This window comes from Danio aesculapii, chromosome 20 (genome assembly GCF_903798145.1).
Source record: "Danio aesculapii chromosome 20, fDanAes4.1, whole genome shotgun sequence".
NCBI classification, from domain to species: domain Eukaryota; kingdom Metazoa; phylum Chordata; class Actinopteri; order Cypriniformes; family Danionidae; genus Danio; species Danio aesculapii.
This window is the reverse complement of record NC_079454.1, coordinates 45,297,183-45,320,528: the sequence shown is the minus strand read 5'-3', so window position 1 is coordinate 45,320,528 and position 23,346 is coordinate 45,297,183. Positions and strand designations below refer to the sequence as shown.

The 23,346-nt window shown below is 36.8% G+C and overlaps 1 protein-coding gene across 2 annotated transcripts in view; it reads right to left on the bottom strand.

Annotated features, from left to right (window-relative positions):
• atad2b (ATPase family AAA domain containing 2B) overlaps window positions 1-23,346 on the bottom strand; it is a 201,145-nt gene that overhangs the window by 131,474 nt on the left and 46,325 nt on the right. For both annotated transcript variants that reach the window (XM_056480747.1, XM_056480748.1), the window contains exon 20: window positions 4,645-4,780. In XM_056480747.1, coding sequence (XP_056336722.1) covers window positions 4,645-4,780 — 136 coding nt within the window. The remainder of the gene's footprint in view (window positions 1-4,644; window positions 4,781-23,346) is intronic.

The following is a 23,346-nucleotide window of genomic DNA, read 5'->3' as shown; positions in this document are numbered from 1 at the left end:
CCAATCTAAAAGATGAAATGTCAAAATGCTGCTGCTCCCTAAGCTGTTGTATTACAAAAAGCAACTGCATGTGTTTTTACTTCATTTTGGGATGAACCATCCCTTTAACACAGCTGATCCAAACAGGAAGACGGGGCAATGTGGGGAAGGTAAAAGTCACAATGGTAATGAATGAAATCAGGATCCAGTCAGACCTCATCATCTGACATCCCTACAGACTCAAGGTAGAGACATAAGGCACTTTAACATACGCCTTTAGCATGCTAATGGCCTCATTATTGGTCAAGCACAAAGTGTGTGCAGCCCCAGTAGTTTCTGCAGATATTCTACATCCTCTTCTTCAGGCTGAAGATGATAGACCTGTCTTCAAGAAACTTGAAATTTGGCTTTAACCGTCTTATAGTCTCTCATAGACTAAAAGCCCCCTTCTGATGTGAAAGTCCACATGAACCAGAAGTTGCAACTGTTTTTTTGTGACGCAGTTTCTAAACAATCAGAATACTAAATGAGAAAACAGTGGGTTTGGCTTGTTTTTTGTACTGCGAGCTGATTGGATGTAGTAAAGTAGACAATTCATTCAGAAAGATCTGGAAAAGTGTTTGGGGAGAGTTATTACAATCTAACAAACACCACCAGCTCATCATTTCTCTTTGTTGTCAAAACTGACAGTTGTTGGGGCGTGGTTAGTATGTTAGCCACGCCCCAATACCACAGACATACAATCTGAGAATTTTTCCGATTTTAATTTTAGATTACAAGGGCAAACTTTTTTTTTCTTAACGAAATGCAAAGATGAATTGTTCACGACAAAACTAACAATGTGAGCTAACAAAATCATACGGTTAGTTTCAGTGTTGGGCAGTGACCTTGCTACAAGTAGTGACGCTACTAGCTTAACTACATTTCTCAGTAGTGTGGCGGTAATGTCGCTACTTTATAAATCAAATAGCTTTTCAGTAGCGGAGCTAGTTTTTTTAGTCAAGTAGCGCAGTAGCTTCCACACAAGCCACATTTACCCATCACGGATCAATAAGTAACAGCACAGACATTCACAGAGCTGTGAGGCAGATGTCTAGCCAATGAAAGTAAATCCATATGATGGCGAGAATGACGATTTCTTCTTCATGCTGTTTTACGGTGATCGACAACAAACTTTGTATATTACTGCCACCTCTCGCTCTGGTCGATGACGTCACCAACAAATTAGACTAACAAAAAAAGATGACTGAGGGTGAGAAGTTATTTCTGAAGCAGGAATCCTTGTGACGTACTCGAGAAGTACAAGATGCAATAACGTTAAATCTGATACTGTGCTCAAAAATACTTTAGTAATTAATAGAAAGAACTATAAGGTTTTTAACTACACAATAGTGAAGTACTCAAATTAAATTGGTTTATATCGGTAGTTTACTGTATTAAAGGCTAATAGCATACTAGTATACTATGGGAATTACTATTAGTTCATGATAGTAACTAATGATACTACATTATGTGGTGTAATTTATTAATGAAGAGTTATATAATATATATATATATATACACACATACATACATGCATACATATATTTATATATATATATACATACATACATACATACATACATACATACATACAATATAATCATTCATTCCTAAATATTTCCCTTTACAATACATTACTATAGTATTTTAAATGTGTAACACCTGGTTTTGTTGAATTGTTTGTTTTTGTTGTTATTTATTATAATTTGTTTCTGTTTGGTACAGCATATTATTTACAGTAAATAATTGAACTGAACAATTCTGCCTCATATGTTTCATTAACAGTTTTATTGATCACTAAGATTTGATTGACTTGGATTTAAGTTGCTCCGATTAAAAAATGAAAATTGTAAAAAGGAAAAGAAAAGACTAACAAATATTTTTTTAAAGGACATACTGAGAGAAATTACACAGAGAAAATATAAAAACAGAAAAAGAATCTAAAAACTGCACTGTAATGATAAAATTCTAGCATTTATATTTTTATTTCAACATTTTTCTCAATGTTATATACTTTTAGAATTGGTAGTATTGTTAATCATACTGTAACGGAGGCCAGCTAGCGAAGCTATGCAAGTAAACCTCACTCCTCTGACCTCTAAAGGTGCTCTAGCGACAGACGCTAGGGGCCATGGTCTTTAGCCTCCTTGTCAGAGCAACCAAGACCCATACAAAGAATTGCTGGTTCAATCCCAGCTCAGACTGGGTTGAGTGCAGTAGGACCGGAGGGTTACACATAGGGGCTTGTCCAGGATGGGAGTGAGGTATAGGGGAGTGAGTGTATCGAGGCTAGCTGGCAAAGTGTTATGCAGGTAACCCTCACTCCTCTAACCTGTATTAGGACTAGTGGGTTACAATACCATATAGGCTGATTTTTATTTAAGTTTTAGTTATTTTAGTACTGTAGCACTTGAGTTTTATTTCAGTTAAATGAAAAACATATAATAGTACTTAATAGTTAGCAAATAATACTGAAATGGTGCGTGACTGTATAAAAATGTTGATTTGAACCCTTTTGTTAATTTAGTTTATTTATTATTAATAGATTGCATTTGATTTTATTTACATTGTTATTTATTTGAATATTTTATAAAAAAAATTTGTTTGTTGGTTGAAAATAGAAAAATTTATTTAAAGTGAGGATAAAAAGTATTCCTTAAACACGTCCACCCTGGTTTTATCTTCATCATCCTGCTAATGTAGATGTTGGACTGAAGCAGCTAACTATAATTGAAAAGGGCAGAGTTGCTGAAGAACTACTAAAGGATTTCAGGTGCTGTCTGGGCTTCCACTGGCTTTCTACACCTCCCTTTCTTCATGTGTTCAATACTTTTTCCTTGTGTCATTTCATTTTATTACGCATAACGTAAAATAATTAGATTTGTTTTCTTTTCATATCGGCATTTCTTTGGTTGTTATCAACGTCTAGTGAAAATTTCAAGTCACTTGATTTGGATTGAAGTTGCTTCAATTTAAAAATGAAAATTGCAAAAATAGCTTAGATGTAACGAAGATACTTATGCCAAGTAGCTTTTGGCTTTTTATTTTACATAGAAATGTGCAGCATTTGATAAATAAAAAAAATTTCGCTTGCTCATTTATAAATTGCCTCAATTCATTTTCTTTATGAAAGAAATTGTATCGTGAGAACATAATGAGATATAAATTACACTGGTAAAAAAGACATTAACAGATCAGTGTGTAAAACAGTTGGACATATTTTAAAAAAACTCGTACTTTTAACAATTCAGCTTTTAACTAATCATGATAAGCACTAAATATTACTTGTAAACAGATGTCTTGCATCGTGACCATGCTTTTATTTCCAGGTAGACCTCTCTACAAGAATGCATTGTACCTCTTCCTGAATTACTGTAGAATTCAAGCTATATATATAAATGTATGTACAGCATATTACTATATTATGACAATCATCAGTCTTAATAATATAGATTACTTTAAAAAAGTGCTGCTTATTGCAGAGAAGCTTTTTCCAACACATTTTTAACATAATAGTTTAACATATAGTTTAAAAATAATATCTTTTTTTGTTTTTACCATGATGACAGCACATGATATTTTACTAGTTACTAATTTTGCTAACTAAAGTACTCAACATTAGAAGTGGATGAAAACCTTTCATCAGTGTTGTCCTAAAATTATTGAATGACACCCAGTCTTGTCTTGGGGCAATTTTGAAAACATTCTTTGATCTGCTTCAGATGTTGACTACTGTATATTAAATCTAGTTCAGTAAAATAGTTTGCACTGTGCTTTTACGTTGATGAATTTTTTGCCTGGTGTGTTGATTTTTACTCGGTGTGTTTGTTTTGTTACCACAAGAATGTAAAATAAAAAAACGTTACAACAAAAATATATAAATGAGTGCAGTTCACTACTTAAAGTGAACAATAAATGAAATAAACTATCTATATATATATATATATATATATATATATATATATATATATATATATATATATATATATATATATATATATATATATATATCACATTAGAGGCTGTTTTCATCTGAGTTTAACTACCACTCCGCACCTATTCAAACAATGTGTTTCAATGAGAGCAGTCTAAACAGCAGAAAATAGCCTATTACTTCTAAAGTATGATGTTTCTGATGTAAAAATCTTGGTAACATTAGTCAACCTTAGAGAAGAGTCATTTATTTTCCTTCAGCTTAGTCCGTCATTTATCAGAGGTCTCCACAACGGAATAAACCGCCAATCCAATACTGGGAATCACCCATACACTATCACATTCACACACACACTACGGCCAATTTAGTTCATCCAATTCATTTATAGCGCAGGTAGTGCATATAGTTCATGTCTTTAACTGTGGGGGAAAACATGAGCACCTGGAGAAAACCCACACAAACACAGGGAGAACATGCAAACTCCACACAGAAATGCTAACTGGCCCAGCCAGGACTCAAACCAGTGACCTTCTTGCTGTGAGGTGACAGTGCTAACCACTGAGCCACCGTGCCAACCTCAGAAGAGTGTTGTTAATGCTCGCTTTAAATAACACTTCAAAAAACCTGTTCTTCCTCCAGTCAGGACCAGATAAATCTATACTTCTGCATTAATCACAGTAAACACTTACCTGATTTTCTCCTGCGGGGTGGCGCTTTGGCTGCCTGCACCAAAATGAGGTCTGAAAAGAATTTCCTCCGTGCTTCTTCTCCTGGCATGCTTAAACAAACCACCTCCCCGTACGAACGGCTGAAGATGCATTTTAGCTGAAAAAAACCCCAAAATAAACAATTAGTCAAAAAAAAAAAAAATACTGTACTGTTAATTTACTCACTCTCAGGCCATCAAAGATGTAGGCTTCTTTTTTTCAGAAGAACATTAAAGACTTGGTGATTCATAAAATGCAAGTAAACAAACACCAACTTTCAGAGAGCAAAAATAAAATACACAGACAAAAATACCCATGGCTCTTAATGATATATCAGAGTCTTAGAAAGCAAAATAATCGGTCTGTGCCTGAAAATGAACATTAATTACAACAACCCACAGCCTCAGTCACGTAGGAATCATGTAGGTTTAATAATCGATCCTTTTGAATCAGTTATTTTTGGAGAGCTGATTTAAAGGTTCTCAATGCCACTGACTTGCATTTTACGAACCACTAAAGACTCTGTAATTAAAAACAATTATTTAAAAATTGAATAAATTATCTCAATTACAGTTTAGTTATGAAAAAAAAAACACACGTTTTTTCTATGATAAAAAATATCTCAGCTTTCAAATTAAAATGAATTTAGCAAAAAAGAAAAAATGTCTACAAAGTCAAAGTAAACATATTTTTTAATGGAACTTTTATACATATTTTATTAGTTTACATCATTATTTTTCAAGGTTTATGTAAACATCTCATAATATTTTAGCAAAATAGCATCTCATCTCTCTCTCTCTGAGGGTAGGGAAACCTGTCAATTAGGGTGGGGAAACCTTAATTAGGGTGGGGAAACCTGTCAATCAAATGAGATCCCCCAACAGTAACCCACAATGCAAAAATAAACTGATGATTTACCTAAAAATGAAAATGACCTCATCATTTACTCTCCCTTGTGTAATTTTAAACCTTTATGAGTTTCTTTCTTCTGTTGAACACAAAACATGATATTTTGAAGAAAGCTTGTTGATGGCACCCATTGACTTTCATAGTAGGGTAAAAAATACTATACAAGTCAACAGCGACCATTAATCAAAGTTTATGTAAATATCTTAATCTTTTAGTAAAACAATGTCTCATCCCTCTCTGATGACATTTGATGGCATGAGGGTGGGGCAACCTGTCAATCAAATGAGATCCACCAATAGCAAACCACAATCCAAAAATAAATGTATAGTTCACTTTTATATGAAAATAACCTCATCATTTTCTCTTCCTCGTGTGATTTTAAACCTTTATGAATGTCTTTCTTTCTGTTAAACACAAAACGTAAAATTTTAAGGCACGCTAGTTGATGGCACTCATTGACTTCCATAGTAAGGTAAAAAAAAATAAAACTAGTATGAAAGTCAACAGCAACCATTTTTCAACATTTATGTAAACATCTCATAATATTTTAGCAAAATAACGTCTCATTCCTCTCTGTTAACATTTAAAGGTACGAGTGTGTGGCAACCTGTCAATCAAATGAGGTCCACCATTAGCAAACCACAATGCAAAAATAAATTGATGGTTCACCTAAAAATGAAAATGACCTCATCATTTACTCTCCCTAATGTGCTTTTATGAGTTTCCTTTGTTGAACACGAAGCATGATGTTTTGAAGCTCGCTAGTTGATTGCACCAATTGATTTCCATAGTAGGGTAAAAAATAAAATAAATAAATACTATGAGGTCAAAAGCAACCATTTTTCAAAACATCTTTTGTGTTCAACAGAAGCAAGAAACTCAAGTGAAAGGTTTGAATCAGGACAACATTTTTATTTTTGGGTAAGCCGTCCCTTTTAAAACCTTTTTAATCAGCAAATTGACAATTAGATGTTTCACAAACTGCTTTAAATTTACTTTTGTGCAACTGTTTTGCAGCATATGAATTTGTTTTTACTCTCTGATAGTCAAAGCAAAATTCTATGTTAAATATGCATTAACAAATTCAGGAAAAAAGTGTTTTATGTACATTCGGACCATGAGTCCACATATATAGACATCATTTTTCTCTAAAAGTACATCTTATCAAAAGATGATACTTAAGTTTCTATTCTAATTTGGTACTAATAAACCCAAATAGCAAAGAGAAATAAAAAATGCATGTAAAAAAAAAAACACCTTGGGCCTTAAGAGGTTAAGTGTTGGTATTTAGTGTCAAGTGTGGTATTTTTGTATATGTGAAGCACCATACCATGTCAGAAAGAATTGCCCCAAGAGGAGTAAAAAAAAAGTTTTAAATTAAAAACAAAAAATAGACCAAATCAAGTCACAACCACTTTCTTGTTGCAGAAGAGCATGCAGAAGAGTTTCTCTAAATGCACAACATGTCCAACCTTAAGAGTGGATGGGCTACATCAGCAGAAGACCACACAAGGTGCCAGGGAGCACATTTGGGATGTGGTGGAATGGAAGATTCGCATTGGCGATGTGCAGCTGACAAATCTGCAGCAACTGTGTGATGCTATCATGTCAATATGGACCAAAATCTCTGAGAATATTTCCAGGACCTTGTTGAATCTATGCCATGAAGGATTAAGACAGTGCAGAAGGCAAAAGCAGGTCCAACCTGATACTAGAAAGTTGTACCTAATAAAGTGGCCAGTGAGGGTATATGTGAAGCAATAAGGAATAAAAACTATCGCAACTTCTATTTCATGCGGTCTTCAAACCATTGCCTCATAAATTCACCACATACACAAACTGCGTGAACATCTGCCGTGAAGCACCACGGAGAGCATCATACCCATACTGCTCTTCAAACACTGCCAACCAGCAGGGATCAGATCTCAGAGACTCCAGCAAAAAGCCCCACACATCATCTCCAAAAGAGAGGCAGACAACATACAAACTCATTTAAAGCTGGCGGTGAACCCTGTCGGTTTGCTTTTCCCATAGCATTCGTTGTTCTATTGCATTGCATTGTTTTTTTTAGCCCAAAAGCACAGTGCATGACGGACTCAGATTCTCCAAAATATTCCTCCCGGCGTGAAGCGCTGTTCTGCTCAGCTTGAACATCGAAAAGAAAGTTTTGCTGGTAAACATACAGTATTTATAGGGTGAAATATAAAGCAGGAACAAAAGGCAAACTGATACGATGTGTGAACATGTGTGATGAAAATAAAGTGGACGCAAACAAAAAATTTATTAACTTCATAATTAAATTATTTTGACACTTTTGTCTGCCTTCCCAAAAAATTCCATGAGTGGAGAAAATAATAATAATAATATATTATTATTATTATTATTGTTATTGTTATTATTATTATTATTATAACAATTATTAATAAATATTTACAGCGATTAAGACTTAAAATGTTTGACTTTTTTTAACAAATATATTATTATGATTATTATTATTATGATTATTATTATTACTATTATTATTATTATTGTTGATTAGATTAAAGTTTTAATTTTAACCCTCAAGCCTTCAAAATCTGTATACTAAAATATGTTTGAATCCAAAGAATCACCATTTCTTTATTATTTAGTCAACTAAAAATATCAAATTTTATCAACAAAAGCTTAATATTGAGACGATATACAAAATAAATTAAAGTTGCTATATTTTTTACTATAATATTATTAGTGTTTATACATTTGTAAATGTAAAAAATGAAGAAATCAAACACTGCATCAAGAAAACTACGATGCTGCAATATATTAAACTGGTTTGATCTTCATTTAAATGTTAAATAACATATACATTCACAATTACTATTACTAATTTCTAATCTATTTCTTTTTTAATATGTTTATTTTTAAGAAAATAAAAAAATTATTGATCCATAAATCCATTGATTGATGCAATTGATACAAATAAAAATGTGTCCCAAAAGTAGGCAAGATAAGCAGAAAAAGCCAAACATAATATACAAAATATTTTATGTTATTAAAATGAATTCTAGGGCAGATAAATTCAAATTAAACTCAAAACATGACACTGGAAGGACAGGATATGTGATAGGATGTATTGTGATGTCTTTTCTCGTGTCAAAATGTATGCAGGCACATAGTAGACACCAAAAAACAGGGTTTCCCATAACAAACAAGCAAATCTGTACAGATCCCTCCCCCACAGAACAGTGTGGCTAAAAAGACTGACCGTTGGCCATTTTGAAAGGAAGGCGTGAACTTTTTGAAAGTGAGGTTCTGCACGATATTGAAAAAATCTGATATTACAATATTTGATTGTTTGTGATATGAATACAGTCTTACAAGATAGTTTGAATAGCACTATTTGACGGTTTTCTGGGGTGTCTAATGGTATGTTCACACCAGATATGAATAAAGCGTCAAGCGTGAGTGATTAACATGTAAAGGCTGGTTTATACTTCTGCATCAAGTGATCGGCGTGACCCAAGGCGCCTGCCTTGCGCGTAGTCATGCATTTATACTTCTGCGTGCTGTTTGTTTGCTCTGCAATATCACTAAATCACTAGCTGGCAGTAGATTTCATACGCTTAACGCATGAATCACTCCACGTTAACCAATCAGGAGCTTGCTCTCATATGGATGTGATTTTGATGTAGCACCTGTAGTGTGTGTCTGCAAGGGAAGTCTTCCACCATCCAGGTATAGTTTCTGGAGGAGTTGATGAGCTCACAGAGCTGGGTGCACTTTAGAAAGGATCTAGTGGACATGGCACCGAATTAATCTACGCTGTTTGCAGCCTTCCTAAAGCATACAAAGCACAGATACTATGACAATAATATCTATGTTAGCTATTTTACAACTAAACTAGTCACCGTGCAGACAGAAGCCCATGATGAGAATCCGCATCTATTTTGGATGAATTTGACGTGCGAATGAAGCAAATTTGAAGCACAAATTAAGCGAATTTGACACACTAATGAGCGAAGAGTAAAACCAAAAAAAAAGTTCACGCGCCTATTTACGTGTGAATATTATGACTTATTCGTGCATGCCATGTCTGGTGTGAACATAGCATAACAGTATTCAGGAGCAGAAATGAAATAATCACAATGCAAAAAACGCTTGGCTTACTTTGTCTCGTTTCTAGCCCAAATATCTAAAATATTCTTAGATTAAGTAACAATATTGTTTTGTTTTGCAACTTCAGAAGAAATAAGACAAAATTCCTTAAATGAAGCAAAATATCTGCCAGTAGGGTAAGAGAAATAATCTTGATTTTTGTTGAAATGTAGATATTGGACTAGAGCATAAATTGTATAAATTCTGTCTAAATACGGTGATTAAATGCAATTCTGTGGCTCCTGGTCAACTATAATTCAGACTCAACATTGCATATCTTGCGTTGTGTCTATTGTGGATGGACACATTGCGATATTGACGCTGAAATTATATATTGTGCAGCCCTAGTGAGTCTTTAAACTCTCTGTAACCCAAATGCATTGAGAGCGTTATACAGTCAATCATTTTCTCTATTTATAGAAGCAGTTAAGAGATCAGCATTCGCCACCGTTTAGCTCCAGAAGCAACTTCACACTGATCCAGCAACAAGTCCTACTTGACAAAATCATGTCTACCGTCAGTCGTCCAATTAGAAGAGCGGGATAACAAAAGGCTTTAATGAAGAGCGATTTGAGGAAATGTAATGAAAGGATGGAGAAGAAATGTGATGATCTACGCATCTTTCCTGACAGCCACAGACTCGTGCGTAAGAAGAAAACCTGAAAATAATGGCCGGCGTCTGGCACACATGGTCACAGGTGTCATTGAAGAGAGTGTTTTAATGAGCGGTTCCATATTGCTATATTCAACTCTAATTTCACATGCTAAAGTTTGCTGCGCCGGTCCAATTACTGCAGTCTGGGAGCTTCCGTTTTCACTGAATCAGCAGTTAAAACTTCACTGCAAGTTCAAGCAAGTTTCTCTGAAGGTGGAAGCAATCAGGACAAATTAATCCAGGTAAAGGCTAAAGACTTTTAAACATCCGAAAGCACTAGCAAACCTAGTCTTTTAAAAAGAAAAAGTCCCCAGGGCTCCCCAAACATTGCAACAAGGCAGCAGCTCCAGGAGTGAATTTCTCCATAATGAGGATCCGCAGAGCACTTTAAGTTCAATTTCCAATCATGAGCGGGTGTTGAAGATCCAGACAATCCCTCATCAAATGCATTATTTTGCTTCTGTCTACTCTTGGCGCATTTGTTTCCACTCATGTTGCTTTCAGGCTTCTTTGGCCCAACTCTCTGAAGAGATGAAGGGAAACAGAGCAAGTAGCCTACAAAAAGAGCCAGGTAGTGATTTTATGATTTGTCTCCGAGCTGAAGAAACCCTTGGAGACTAATGCAGATTCTGAGAGGCAGGGAGCCGAGAGACTAAATGGGCCTTTCAACTCGCCAGAGAACAAGACATCCAGAGGAAATGTGAGAGAAAAAAAAAAAAAAAAAAACATGTTTCTTTTCTCTTCCTGTCCTTCTTAGATTGATGCGCGTTTCATCTTTACTTCAAATGAACAACAAGAAGATAGGAAACTTTATGGACTAATAAAGAAAATACTTGGAATTTGCAAACTGGTGTTACATATTTGGATTTAAAGTCAATATGAAACGATGTGTGCAAAGTAATTTGTTTTCGTAACGCAATATTTTGAGATGCACAATGAGCACAAAAAATAGAAGTATACAAGCAAATCAAGAAAGGGTTGTTTAAATCTATTTAAAACCAACCAAACGAATAAAGAATTATTATAAACAATTAAATATTTATTTCGGTTTGCAGCCGATTGTTACGCAGCTGGGATAAGAATCAGCACCTCCAAGTCCGAGGCCATTGTGCTCCACCGGAAAAAGGGGGTTTGCCATCTCCAGGTTGGAGTAAAGTCCTTACCCCAGGTGGACGAGTTCAAGTATCTTGGGGTTTTGTTCATGAGTGAAGAGTGAGGGAAGGATGGAACGTGAGATTGACGGGCGTATCAAGCAGCAATGCAGTCGATGTACTGGTCCGTTGTGGAAAATAATGAGCTGAACCGAAAGGCAAAGCTCTCGATTACCGGTCAATCTACGTTCCTACTCTCACCTATGGCCATGAGCTTTGGGTCATGACCGAAAGGACAAGATCTTGAATGCAAGCGGCTGAAAAGACGCAAATAGACATCCTGTGGCACATTTTGTGCAAATGAAGCAGCACGAGTTGATCGTTTTGTGTGTTTCACGTGCTTAACACGCATATCGCTCGAAAATCTGAACATCAGTGGACATTCGCACCGCGTTAACCAATCATGTGCTTGCTCTTCTATGGGAGTGATTATGACGTAGCGCATGGCATTGGTGTTCCAAGGGGAAATCCTCTTGCTGACACCAAACAACAGTTCATCAAACGGGGCTCGGCTCAGTCAGAAGCACCGCTGAAAGCTTCCATCATCCAGGTATAATTTCTGGTGGAGTTTGTGAACTCACAGAGCTTGGTGCTCTTCTGAAAGGATCTAGTGGACTCAGACATGGCGCCAAACGAATCTACACAATTTTTCAGCATTCCTAAATTACATAAACACAGCTATTCTCTCAACAAAATCCAGGTTAGCCATTTAACAATGAAGCTAGTGACACCGGGCAGACAGAAGCCCCACCACCCATGACACAAATCCATGTCTATTGTTAAGTGAATTTGATGATTTCACGCAGATATCATGCACAAATTAACCAAGTAAACTCAAAATGTTCATGCCTTTAATTACGCACAAACATCATGATTTATTCACACGTTCCGCGTTCGGTGTGAACACAACATAAGTATAAGTGAACAAAGCAAAACATGCAGAAATAATTCCAATGAAAACTGAATTAGCTAAATAATACAGAACGTTACATTTGTCAAATTTTGACTGAAACGTATGCCTAAATCAAATTATAATGTACACTAGTGTCTGTGAATATTAAACCACAAAAAGCATGAAATGTATAGTGTTTTCAGTGTCTGCCATCTCACAACATACTACAAACTGCATACACACCTTATATTTGTTATTTTGTTTAACAGTTTTTATTTATTACGGTCAAAAGATTGAACAAAAGTGACATCAATGTGGTTGTATTGAGGCTTTTCAAAAAAGGCAAAGGGAATGGAAATCAAAAGGCCAGTATATAAGTATTTTATATTAATTCATGGTTTCAAACATCTGGCATTTCACACAATGCGTGACCTACTTTACTCTTTGTTTTGCTAATGTTGAAACTCCCTATAGAGAAGTGATCTGATAGAGATAACCTGCAAAATCAAAGAACATAATTAATGAACCATCACCTGCCAAATTGGCTAAAATGTTGATTTATGTTAGCCACCACAGTCAATTTTGCTGGTGTCAAAATTGAATCTCCGATAAAAAATTTTTTTATAATTTTTAAAAATTTTTTCTTTGGTCGCCACAGCGGAATGAACCGCCAATTTATCCTTTATTTGTTTTACGCAGCGGACCATCTTTGAGGCACGCAACCCATCTCTAGGAAACATCCACACACACTCATTCACACTCAACCCACTATGGACAATTTAGCCTACCCAATTCACCTGTACCGCATGTCTTTGGACTGTGGGGGAAACAAGAGCACCCGAAGGAAACCCACGCGAACGCAGGGAGAACATGCAAACTCCACACAGAAACGCCAACTGACCCAGCCGAGGCTCGAACCAGCGACCTTCTTGCTGTGAGGCGACAGCTAATTAGTTGCATATTACCTGATCTTATTTTACGCCTCTAATCCTACCCAATACCTATACCCAACCTGACTAAGCAGCAAATTAGTAGTTTATTAAGCTAAAAATCTTAGTTAATGGCTTAATAATAGCGAGAATTGTACCTTAAAATAAAGTGACCAAAATAATAACTTGCAGTCATATTGATATGTAATAATAACCATAAAATTGCTTAATCATCACTCAAATATAGTAAAAAATAGGGAACTCCAGCAACTGTAATAAAATAGAAAATTTTATGAAATAAAATAAATGCCAATGCGTTTCGGCTTACAAACCTTCCTTAGGCCACAAAAAAACTCCAACTTGGAACATCTAATTACAGATTTGAAACAGCTGATAATACAGACTCAAGCTGCGGGCACACTGCTCTTTTCGCCTCATAGACCTCCATTCATATGCATGTGAATGTGGCAGACCGGAAACGCAAGGTGGTGTGACAAGTTTTGCATGTCGTTACATTGCAAAGTTCAAGCTTGGTGAACTCTGACCTGCCGTGAGACCAATAGACTGATTTCACGCAGCTGCCATTTTTAAAAGCGAAATCGAGGCTGCGGTGGGAAGAAACCCGGAAGTATCGTTTGGAGTTACATTAGAACGTTGTGTACTTGGCTGTATATCTTATCAGCGAATAGAACGAGACACAAATTTATCATTTCACCGCCTTCTGAGTGACCCGAAGGTCCGTTCTGAATGAATGGTGAAAATATAAAGGGATATCAGAGCTCATTTTCAGCTAAGTTAAGGGAAACGGCACTAGTTAACTAACGCTTTCTTTCCCAAACACACGTTTTAGATACCATTTATCAAACTCAAGTTAATGAACTGATTCTTTCACTATATTAGACTTGTCACGATACTGAATTAAAAGAAAATTTATCAATTTCCCGCTAACATTTAAAGCACTGTTGATGGCGTTCTTAAAACAGCGCTGATTGGCCATTGTGTTCACGTGCTCAACAGATATGCTTGTGATTGGCCGAGAAGGTCATCAGTTCACCCTCCGCTGTTTACTGAGCACAAACACAGCCGAGCGATCTGCTTGATGACTCTACTGATCCTTATGGCTGTTTCGCGCTTGCGCTCCAGTCTCCGTGTATCTGTGTTTGCACTGGGTAAAGAGCAGTAAACTGAGTGCAAACACAAGATACATGGAGACTGGATCGCGAAGCAGCCGTGAAGATCAGTCGAGTCATCCGCGCTCAGCGGCGCTTCAATTTTAACTTAGCGGGAATTAGACTGTTTTAAAACTTAAGTACCGGGACAACACGAGGGTGTGCTACAGAGGACTGCAGTGTTTAGCGCTCACCAAGTTACCTAGGCTGAAGCAGGGAAGCCTCCCCTCTGTTTACCTGCTGCCATTAACTGAAGCCTAGGAGGACACTTGAGCATATTACTCTTACAGAGCTTGTGAAGTTGTTTGATGCTAAATTGCTTTTAATTGTTTAAATTAAACGTACTGACTGATATTAAAGTGATGTTTACACCATATCTGTATTTTGAAATCTCGGCAATAGCTGGAGGTTTGTAGTCCACAGCATGTCACTGCAATGTTTACAGTGCTGGTCCTATACTTCCGCGTTTCTTCCCACCACAGCCTCGCTTTGGTTCTTTAAAATGGCGGCCGCGTGAAATAAGCGTATAGAAGGTCAAAACATGACCTCTCTACAGAAATGTAAAATATGGAGCAATCGCTCGCTTTTGTAATATCCAATCATCTTGTTTAATCCCGCCTCTTTTCGCAGTGCCGTATGACAGAATTTCGCATGCTCAAACTCTAGTGACCGTGGCTTTTAGTCACCTCAATCAGTGCAGGAACCAACTACACAAGAGGTAATCAATCAATTGACATGAATCCACATCAAAATCAACACATGTATGATGGTTAAGTGCTCCAGACCTTCACCTACCAGTTTAAAGGTGCAAGTATATGTCTGTCACCCAGTGGTTTAGCTAGGTATTGCACTCCTAGTTCAAAACACTTTTTCATGTGGCCCCTCCTCTGACGACTCCACGCAAGAGCAGGTTGCCAGATTGATGATACAAACAGGAGCTTGCCCGACTATAAAGCAAACCGTGTCCTAATTAAAGGCAACGACATGCAATAGAAGGAATATTTTCCATATTCAAAGTAATTTTTACCCAAACCAACACCTGAAATTTCCATTCCAAAAACGGCTTCTATATCTCTCAGCTGAACAACATAAATTATGACAAAGATTACCTCAGGTACACCTCATGTGCTTTATTCAGTGTTAAATGCTAATAATGAAAGCAGCAGCAGATAGTTCACCTCAGATCTTGACAATAAAATAAATCATTTCAAATTAAACTATAGAACTGAGACTCAGTGCAAGCCAATAGATATCAGTCATTCATTTAGCAAGTACATTTAATAATGATAAAGAGGATTTATATGTATTGATTAGATTCTAAACCTTACCATTTCACTGGAATGCAGTAAGTGCACTATTCTGTGCTTCTGAATGGCTGTATTTAAATGTTTTGGGCGTCTGGTGCAGACAGTCAAATTGCTTATGACTGCAAATCTGGTCTAGTTGTGTGTTGTTATATATATACTGTTGTTATATTATTTGCTAATTAAAAACCCCCTCATGTGGAATCTACTAATGCTACTGTCCACTAGAGGTCGCATTTTCAGCCACGGATGCATACTTTGAGAGCCTCATGCCTGAATGATTAGTATATCCATCTTCCACCAAGGCAACCCAGGGTGCTGAAATCTAATTGGCTAAACTGGTATTGGGCTGATTAAAGGGACTAAAACAAAGACAGACGCTCCGGCATGAAACACATTTTCAAAGCAGAATAACTGACTTTAGCATTGTTTTTCAGATAAACAAATCTGCTAACTGAGCAGTTTTCTTAAACATCTGCAGAGATAATATTGTATTTTTATGCTTTGGAAGAGCCAAAAATGTACATACAGCACTTTTAATCATCATCACCTATACAGTTCATGCTGAATCCACTACATAGACAAAATGACACAAACAGTTAAAAACGACACCAGGTTACTCGATACAGTTAGTGAACTAACAAGTGTATGCTGAGGTGTAACCTCACACTGCTGGATCCGACTGCTGGCATCTCTTCTGCACACACTGGCATGAGCCAAAACCCTTCCCTCGGCCGGGCACAAGGGCACGTACCTCCAATCCTGTGCTCCACGCCACCCACCACCGCCGCAGCTGCTGCTTACAGATGCAAATGGCATCTGTCCCCACATCGCTCACTTTAAGAAATGTGAAGGAACCAGAGATTTGTACTGCTTATTTTGTCCCGTTTCTTCAGAAGTTTATCGCAGGCCTCACCCCTGACGCGCAGTGCCGCAGAGAGGACAGCTGTCTCAGTGAATGTGCCAGAAGCCCAGGGCCAGCGCAAACTGTTTCCTAGCTTCTACTTTGCATATTTGGGCTTCTCTTAATGCAGAAATGCTTTAGGCTAATGGACCTTTTTAAAACTCAAGCCAAGTGCGGTCAATTTCTTTCCACTTAAGACCTATTTAAGGTATATAGGGGAAATGGTACTAAGCTACTGTACGGTGATTTGTGTGCGTGTGTGTGTGTGCGTTTTTTTTGTTGTTTTTTTTCAAGTATGACAACCAATTGCAATTAAATAACAAATGATGAAAAGGCCCCTATCAGCCCTTTTAATTATTTTGAAAATATTTCACAAGTGTTGCTAGACAGATTTTTTTCTCTTCAAATTTTTAAATCATAATATTTTTCATAACTAATTTCTAATTTCTAGTCTGATGCCATGATGACAGTACATATTTCTTTTACACATTTTTTCAAAAGACTAGTATTTATCTTAAAGTGCAATTTAAAGGGCACCTAGGTTACCCCTTTTTTCAGATTTATATGAGCCTTTTGTGTCTCCAGAATGTGTCTGTAAAGTTTCAGCTCAAAACACAATCAGATTTTTTATTATACCTGTCATAAGATTCTATTTGATACATTTTTGCACCAGGAGGCTGTTTTGGTGTACTGCTCCTTTAAGGCTAGTCCTCCCCGCCCACCCTTTCTACGTGCCTTTCAGCGTGCCTTAATCTCCTCCCTTGGCTGCGTCAGACAACAGACAGACATGAAGGAAGCAGATCTCACGTAGCATTTGTGAGAAATACTACAGTAAGAACTTTACCAATTGATATTTGATGCATTTGTTGTGTTGAGTCAACTTAACGAGGAGTCACACACAATGTTGTTACAAAGTTCACGTGCAGGATACAGGTTAATCTCCACTGCTGTATGGATATCTGTTATATTAATGTACAAAATAAACCTGAAGTTATAATCCTGCTTTTATTCCGAGAGGACAACATGGCGGCGCATTGATCGGATGTACCTATTCACACTCGTGCAAAATTCGCTTTCAAACAGCCACAAACTGATCGAAAAGATAGCTAACAAACCACTGTAACATTAAATAACTCCAAGATAAAATGACATCTCAAACAACAAAGAAGAAACATGGAAATCAAAATGGCGCCGGTTCGCCATTGGCCAGGCTAGCTCAACATACGAAGCTAAAGAAACCAGCGCAAACATCGATAAAAACCAAGTGAGCCTTATTATGGATGCAATCGTAAGTAGGAGAGAAGACTTCTCAATTGCTTTTAATCCAACCAAACAAAAAACAAGACTTTACACAGAAGAAAATACTGTGAAAATAGATGAGTGCTAATCATTTTGACCTCAACAGCTAACAAATTTGAAAACTTGCAAATTTGAGCAATCACTGTGCAATATATTTGTATTTGTGTTGAATAAGAGAACAGTATTTGAAAGGCCTATTTTCCATTTGCCATCATTTTCAGTTTCCGTTTTAAACATGGTATTTTTTACATTTTTTGTATACATGCGTATGTTAAATTCCACTCTAATTCCAGTTTATTTTGCATAATTTTAGGTCTAAATGTTGTTAAAATTAAAATGCTTTTTTTGTGGAGTGAACAAACATATATGATTTGGTTTATTTAGAGATACCAGCAGCCTATTTGTGACCCTGGACCACAAAACCTTTTGTTGTGTGGCAATGACCAAAAATACATTGTGTGGGTCAAACTTTTAGATTTTTATATTATGCCAAAAATCATTACAATAGTAATCCTTAATTACATTAATAATAATAATCATTAGAGTATTTTGCAAGATATTTTGCTAATTTCCTACCAGAAATATATCAAAACCTTAAAGATGCAGTAGGTTATTGTATTCAGAAACATGTATTGTTGTGCTGGTTGAAAGTCTCTTCACAGTCCACTAGTAATGATTAAAGTAAATGATCTAAATGTATTTATATGTATTTTTATATTTTTTGGTAATGCATTCAACTAAAAAATGTTTATCTAATTAAAGAATTTTGGGCTGATAATTTCACATAATTCTGATAAGTAGCCCAAACTGTCTGTCAGCAAATGTAGATTTGTACATCTGCAGCCGTTCACGCAGATCCGCCATTTTGCGGCCACGCACATGCACGTGTATTCACCTGGAGCTGGATATTATTGAGACAGAGAGAGCAAAACAAAGGCTCAATCAAAACTTTTTAAAATCCTGAATCAATATTGGAGTTAGTTTTGCACGTTAGAGGAAGAACGACACCATGAAGTATTTCTTTTAGACAGGTAATGTTGTGTTTTAAAACTATTTTAGTCACGCGAAGCTCATGTAGATTGTGTTGCTTTACGATTGGGTTATATACACAGAAGTGTTGTTCAGCCACTGAAATCTCCCGGGAAAGAGATTGAAGTGGCTATTTTCAGTTTCAGAAGGGACCTTTTACATCATCAATAAATGTAAATTCTTATTCAGTTCAACAATAAAACATCAGTAAACAGCGCTGCTCCGCCTAGCCTGCAATACTGAGCTGAACATGGTTTTATATTCACATCACATTGGTTCATTTTTGAACAATGACAACCTGTGGCTCCCTATATTGTTGCTCCCTATATTGTTTACCAAGCTACTCTGAATATTGGTATAATATACTGAATATACCCAGTAATGGGTTGCAGCTGGAAGGGCATCCGCTGCGTAAAACATATACCGGATGAGTTGGTGGTTCATTCCGCTGTGGCAACCCCAAATTAATAAAGGGACTGAGCCAAAAGAAAATGAATGAATTAGTTCACAGTAAATGCTGCATCACATGAACTCCATGAACTATGATTTAGAGATGCTTGGTAAGCTGCACTGGGGAAAACAACACGCACCAAATGTCTTCCCAAACTTGTAATGACAAGTGCTTATAGACCAGCTGGCTCCTTGGTTTCCTGCCAAAAGAAAAACTCTTTAACATCTGAATAATTTATTACTAAAAATAATAATAATAATAATAATAATAATAATAATAATAATAATAATAAAGAATAGTTTACACAAAAATGTACATTTGCTGTTAATTGTTAATTAACTCTTAGGCCATCTCTCAGGTAACCTTTTCCTTCATCAGAAGATAAAGAAGAAGATCTGAAACTGTGGTCCTGAGTGAATCATAAAATACAGTCAATAAAAGGCTAAATATGATTCTGATGTCGATTTGTGCCAACTCATTCAGCACTTGTGTTCCTCCAACAGTGACAGAAACGAGGAAAGTGAAAATTAATGAGCTGGTGTAAAGTACTTGCGTTACCAGCCACTTAAAGCACAAAAAAATAATAAAAACTTTATTGTGGTTTATATAAAAAGGTGAGCTGATGAAACTAGTTTACTTTATATCAATTCGAGGAGTAAAATACTGTTGTTTAATATTGCTATTGGATGCTTCAATAGTACAATTCTGTGCGATTATCATGGTGGCCAGGTTTTTGCAACAAAATTGTCCAATGCAAACATTTGCATATTAGTTAATACTACTGACTTTAATATAAAAACTGAATAAACATATATTTACACAAAGTAACTAAGTAATTAAACTCAATGAGTTTATAATTCAATTTCTGTATGTGTAGATCAAGAAGCAAACTCCCGCTCTCCCTCGAAAAGCTAAAACTAAAGTAACAACAACTGTAATTCATCGAAAGGCCACTGGCTCCAAAACAGAGCAAATTTATATCGCCTCCAATGTTAAAATGCTAAAAGCAATTGTGTTTGCAGCCTGCTACAGAAAACGTTTTGGTCCATATAGCTAATATTATCCTTTGTGATAACTGTGATGGGGTGAATTTTTTTTAAAACTCATCCGTTTCATTTATATTAAGCCTTAATATTCTGATGAATTAAGGCCGTGGCCACTGCTGCTGACCACTTCTGTAGCTTTATTTGTGCTCATATTTTTTTACGGTCTATGGTTTAGAGTCCATCTGGGTTTAGCATGATTATTCATTTTGCATTCCCTGATATGTTTTTTTATTCTTACAGTAATGGTTACTATTTTGGTGTATATATCTAATATTACACTTTGTGACAACTGTGAGGGGGGTGAATTTTTTACAACGTGATGTCACGGACACTACGTCCATATTTTCCGTCTGGGTCTAGTATGAGTATTAATTTTGCCTTCTCTGACATGCTTTTTTAAAATTCTCTCAATAATGGTTACTGCTTTGGTGTATACACAAGGTCACAAAAGGCTTGTCCTCCATCCCAGTTGTAAGAGCAACAAACAATAACTTGACTTATAGTTGATTATTTGGCAGAAGGTAGATTTTTCAGATAAATCATCTGTTGAACTGCATCCCAATCATCCCAAATACTTCAGAAGACCTTTTGGAACCCACATGGGCCCAAGATTCTCACAGATATCAGTCAAGTTTGATGAAGGAAAAATCATGGTTTGGGGTTACATTCAGTATGGAGGCGTGCGAGAGATCTGCAGAGTGGATGGCAACATTAACAGTCTGAGGTATCAAGACATTTGTGCTGCCCATTACATTATAAACCACAGGAGAGGGCAAACTCTTCAGCAGGATAGCGCTCCTTCTCATACTTCAGCCTCCACATCAAAGTTTCTTAAAGCAAAGAAGGTCAAGGTGTTTCAGAATTGGCCAGCCCAGTCACCAGACATGAACATTATTGAGCATGTCTGGGTTAGGAGAAGGAGCGGCATTGAGGATGAATCCAAATAATCTTGATGAACTCCTGCAAGAACGCTTTCTTTGCCATTCCAGATGACTTTATCAATAAGTTATTTGAGTCATTGCAGAGATGTATGGATGCAGTCCTCCAAGCTCATGAGAATCAGACACAATATTCATTCTTTTTCCACTGCACCATGACTTTATATTCTATACTGTACTTTCATTCATTCATTTTCTTTTCGGCTTAGTCCCTTTATTAATCTGGGGTCGCCACAGCGGAATGAACCGCCAACTTATCCAGCACTTCTTTTACGCAGCGGATGCCCTTCCAGCCGCAACCCATCTCTGGGAAACATCCATACACACTCACTCACACTCATAAACTATGGACAATTTAGCCTTCCCGATTTACCTGAACTGCATTGGACTGTGGGGGAAACCGGAGCACCCAGAGGAGACACACGCGAACGCAGGGAGAACATGCTATACTGTACATTATTGCTGTTAAGTGACGAGACTTTTGTCTAAGCAAAGACAGACCTAATTAAATAATTAAAAATCAAGGCATGATCATATTTTATGTTGGTAAAATAAGTGTAATCTAGAGGTCTTTGCCTTTCATATAAGCGACTTCTGATACCAAATGATCAACTAGAAGTCAAGTTATTTGTTATTGTTATTGTTATTTGTTGCTCCTAAAACTTGAATAGGCGACAAGACTTTTGTCAGGTAGTGTATAGCTAATATTATCTTCTGTGACATATTAAGCCTTAAAAATCGGCATAATTAAGGGCGTGGCCACTGCTGAGGCCCACTTGTAGCTCTTATAAAACCTATGGGTGACATCACAGACACAATTTGTTTACAGTCTATGGTGCAGATTCCATTTGGGTCTAATATGAGTATTAATTTTGCATTCCCTGATATGCTTTTTTAAAAATCTCACAGTAATGGCTACTATTGACTTGCATTACACGAATCACCAAGGACCAGTTTCAGAAAAAAAAATAATAATAAAACTCGCCTACATCTTGGATTACCTCAGTGCAAGGAAGTTAACAGTAAATTTTTAACGTGTGGTGAACCATCCCTTCAAGCACCTGCACTTTACCCCCAAGGGACGCTTTAAAAAGTTTGTTCGAGTCACTTTTTTTTTCTGCACAGGAAAGTGCATTTCCATCTTCTACTAAAGCATGACTACCGCAACTTCACACGGCAACCCGCTGACATCAGTGAAGGCCAAACACTTCCTGATCCTTCAGAATTCGGCGCACAAACTCAGCATCTGTGAATCTCAGAGGTCCGAGTTTCAAGTGTTCATGAGTGGGAGAGGCCACGATGGTTTATTCTGAAGGAGAATCTGACCGCGGGAGCTCTTGTGCTGTTACTGTGAAGCTCCAGTATTGATCGCGGCTTTAGCACAGGACCCCCTGCCCGGATGAAGAGACGACTCTCACACCAAGGTAAGGGTGGTACGATTCAGAGAGACGATGCTACGATTGCACTGAAGGGGCTTTGGGATCCGTTTCAAAGCGAGAACAAGCTTTTGTGGATTCAAACAGTCGATTTTTAAGAATTTGCCCACTTCACCACTCAAAGCCATTTCAGATCTTTTGCGGTTGTCAAAAGTGGAGGCTGAAGTCAACATGAAACGACATCCGCAATCCATTTCACTTCAATCCTACAACCCATTTTAGAGTGAAAACAGCATATATTAGAAGGAGATTTGATTGTATCCATCAGGAATAGATTAGATCAGGAAAAGGTGGTTTTCTGGAGCAAAATTGAGGCAGTGCGTTATTGTGGTGGAACAGTGCCCTCCTGAGACGTCGCTGGATACACTGAGGCTTTTTTGTACAGCGTGTGTAAGAGTGTGGCTTAACATCAATTGAGTGAACAAGTTAGACTAAAAA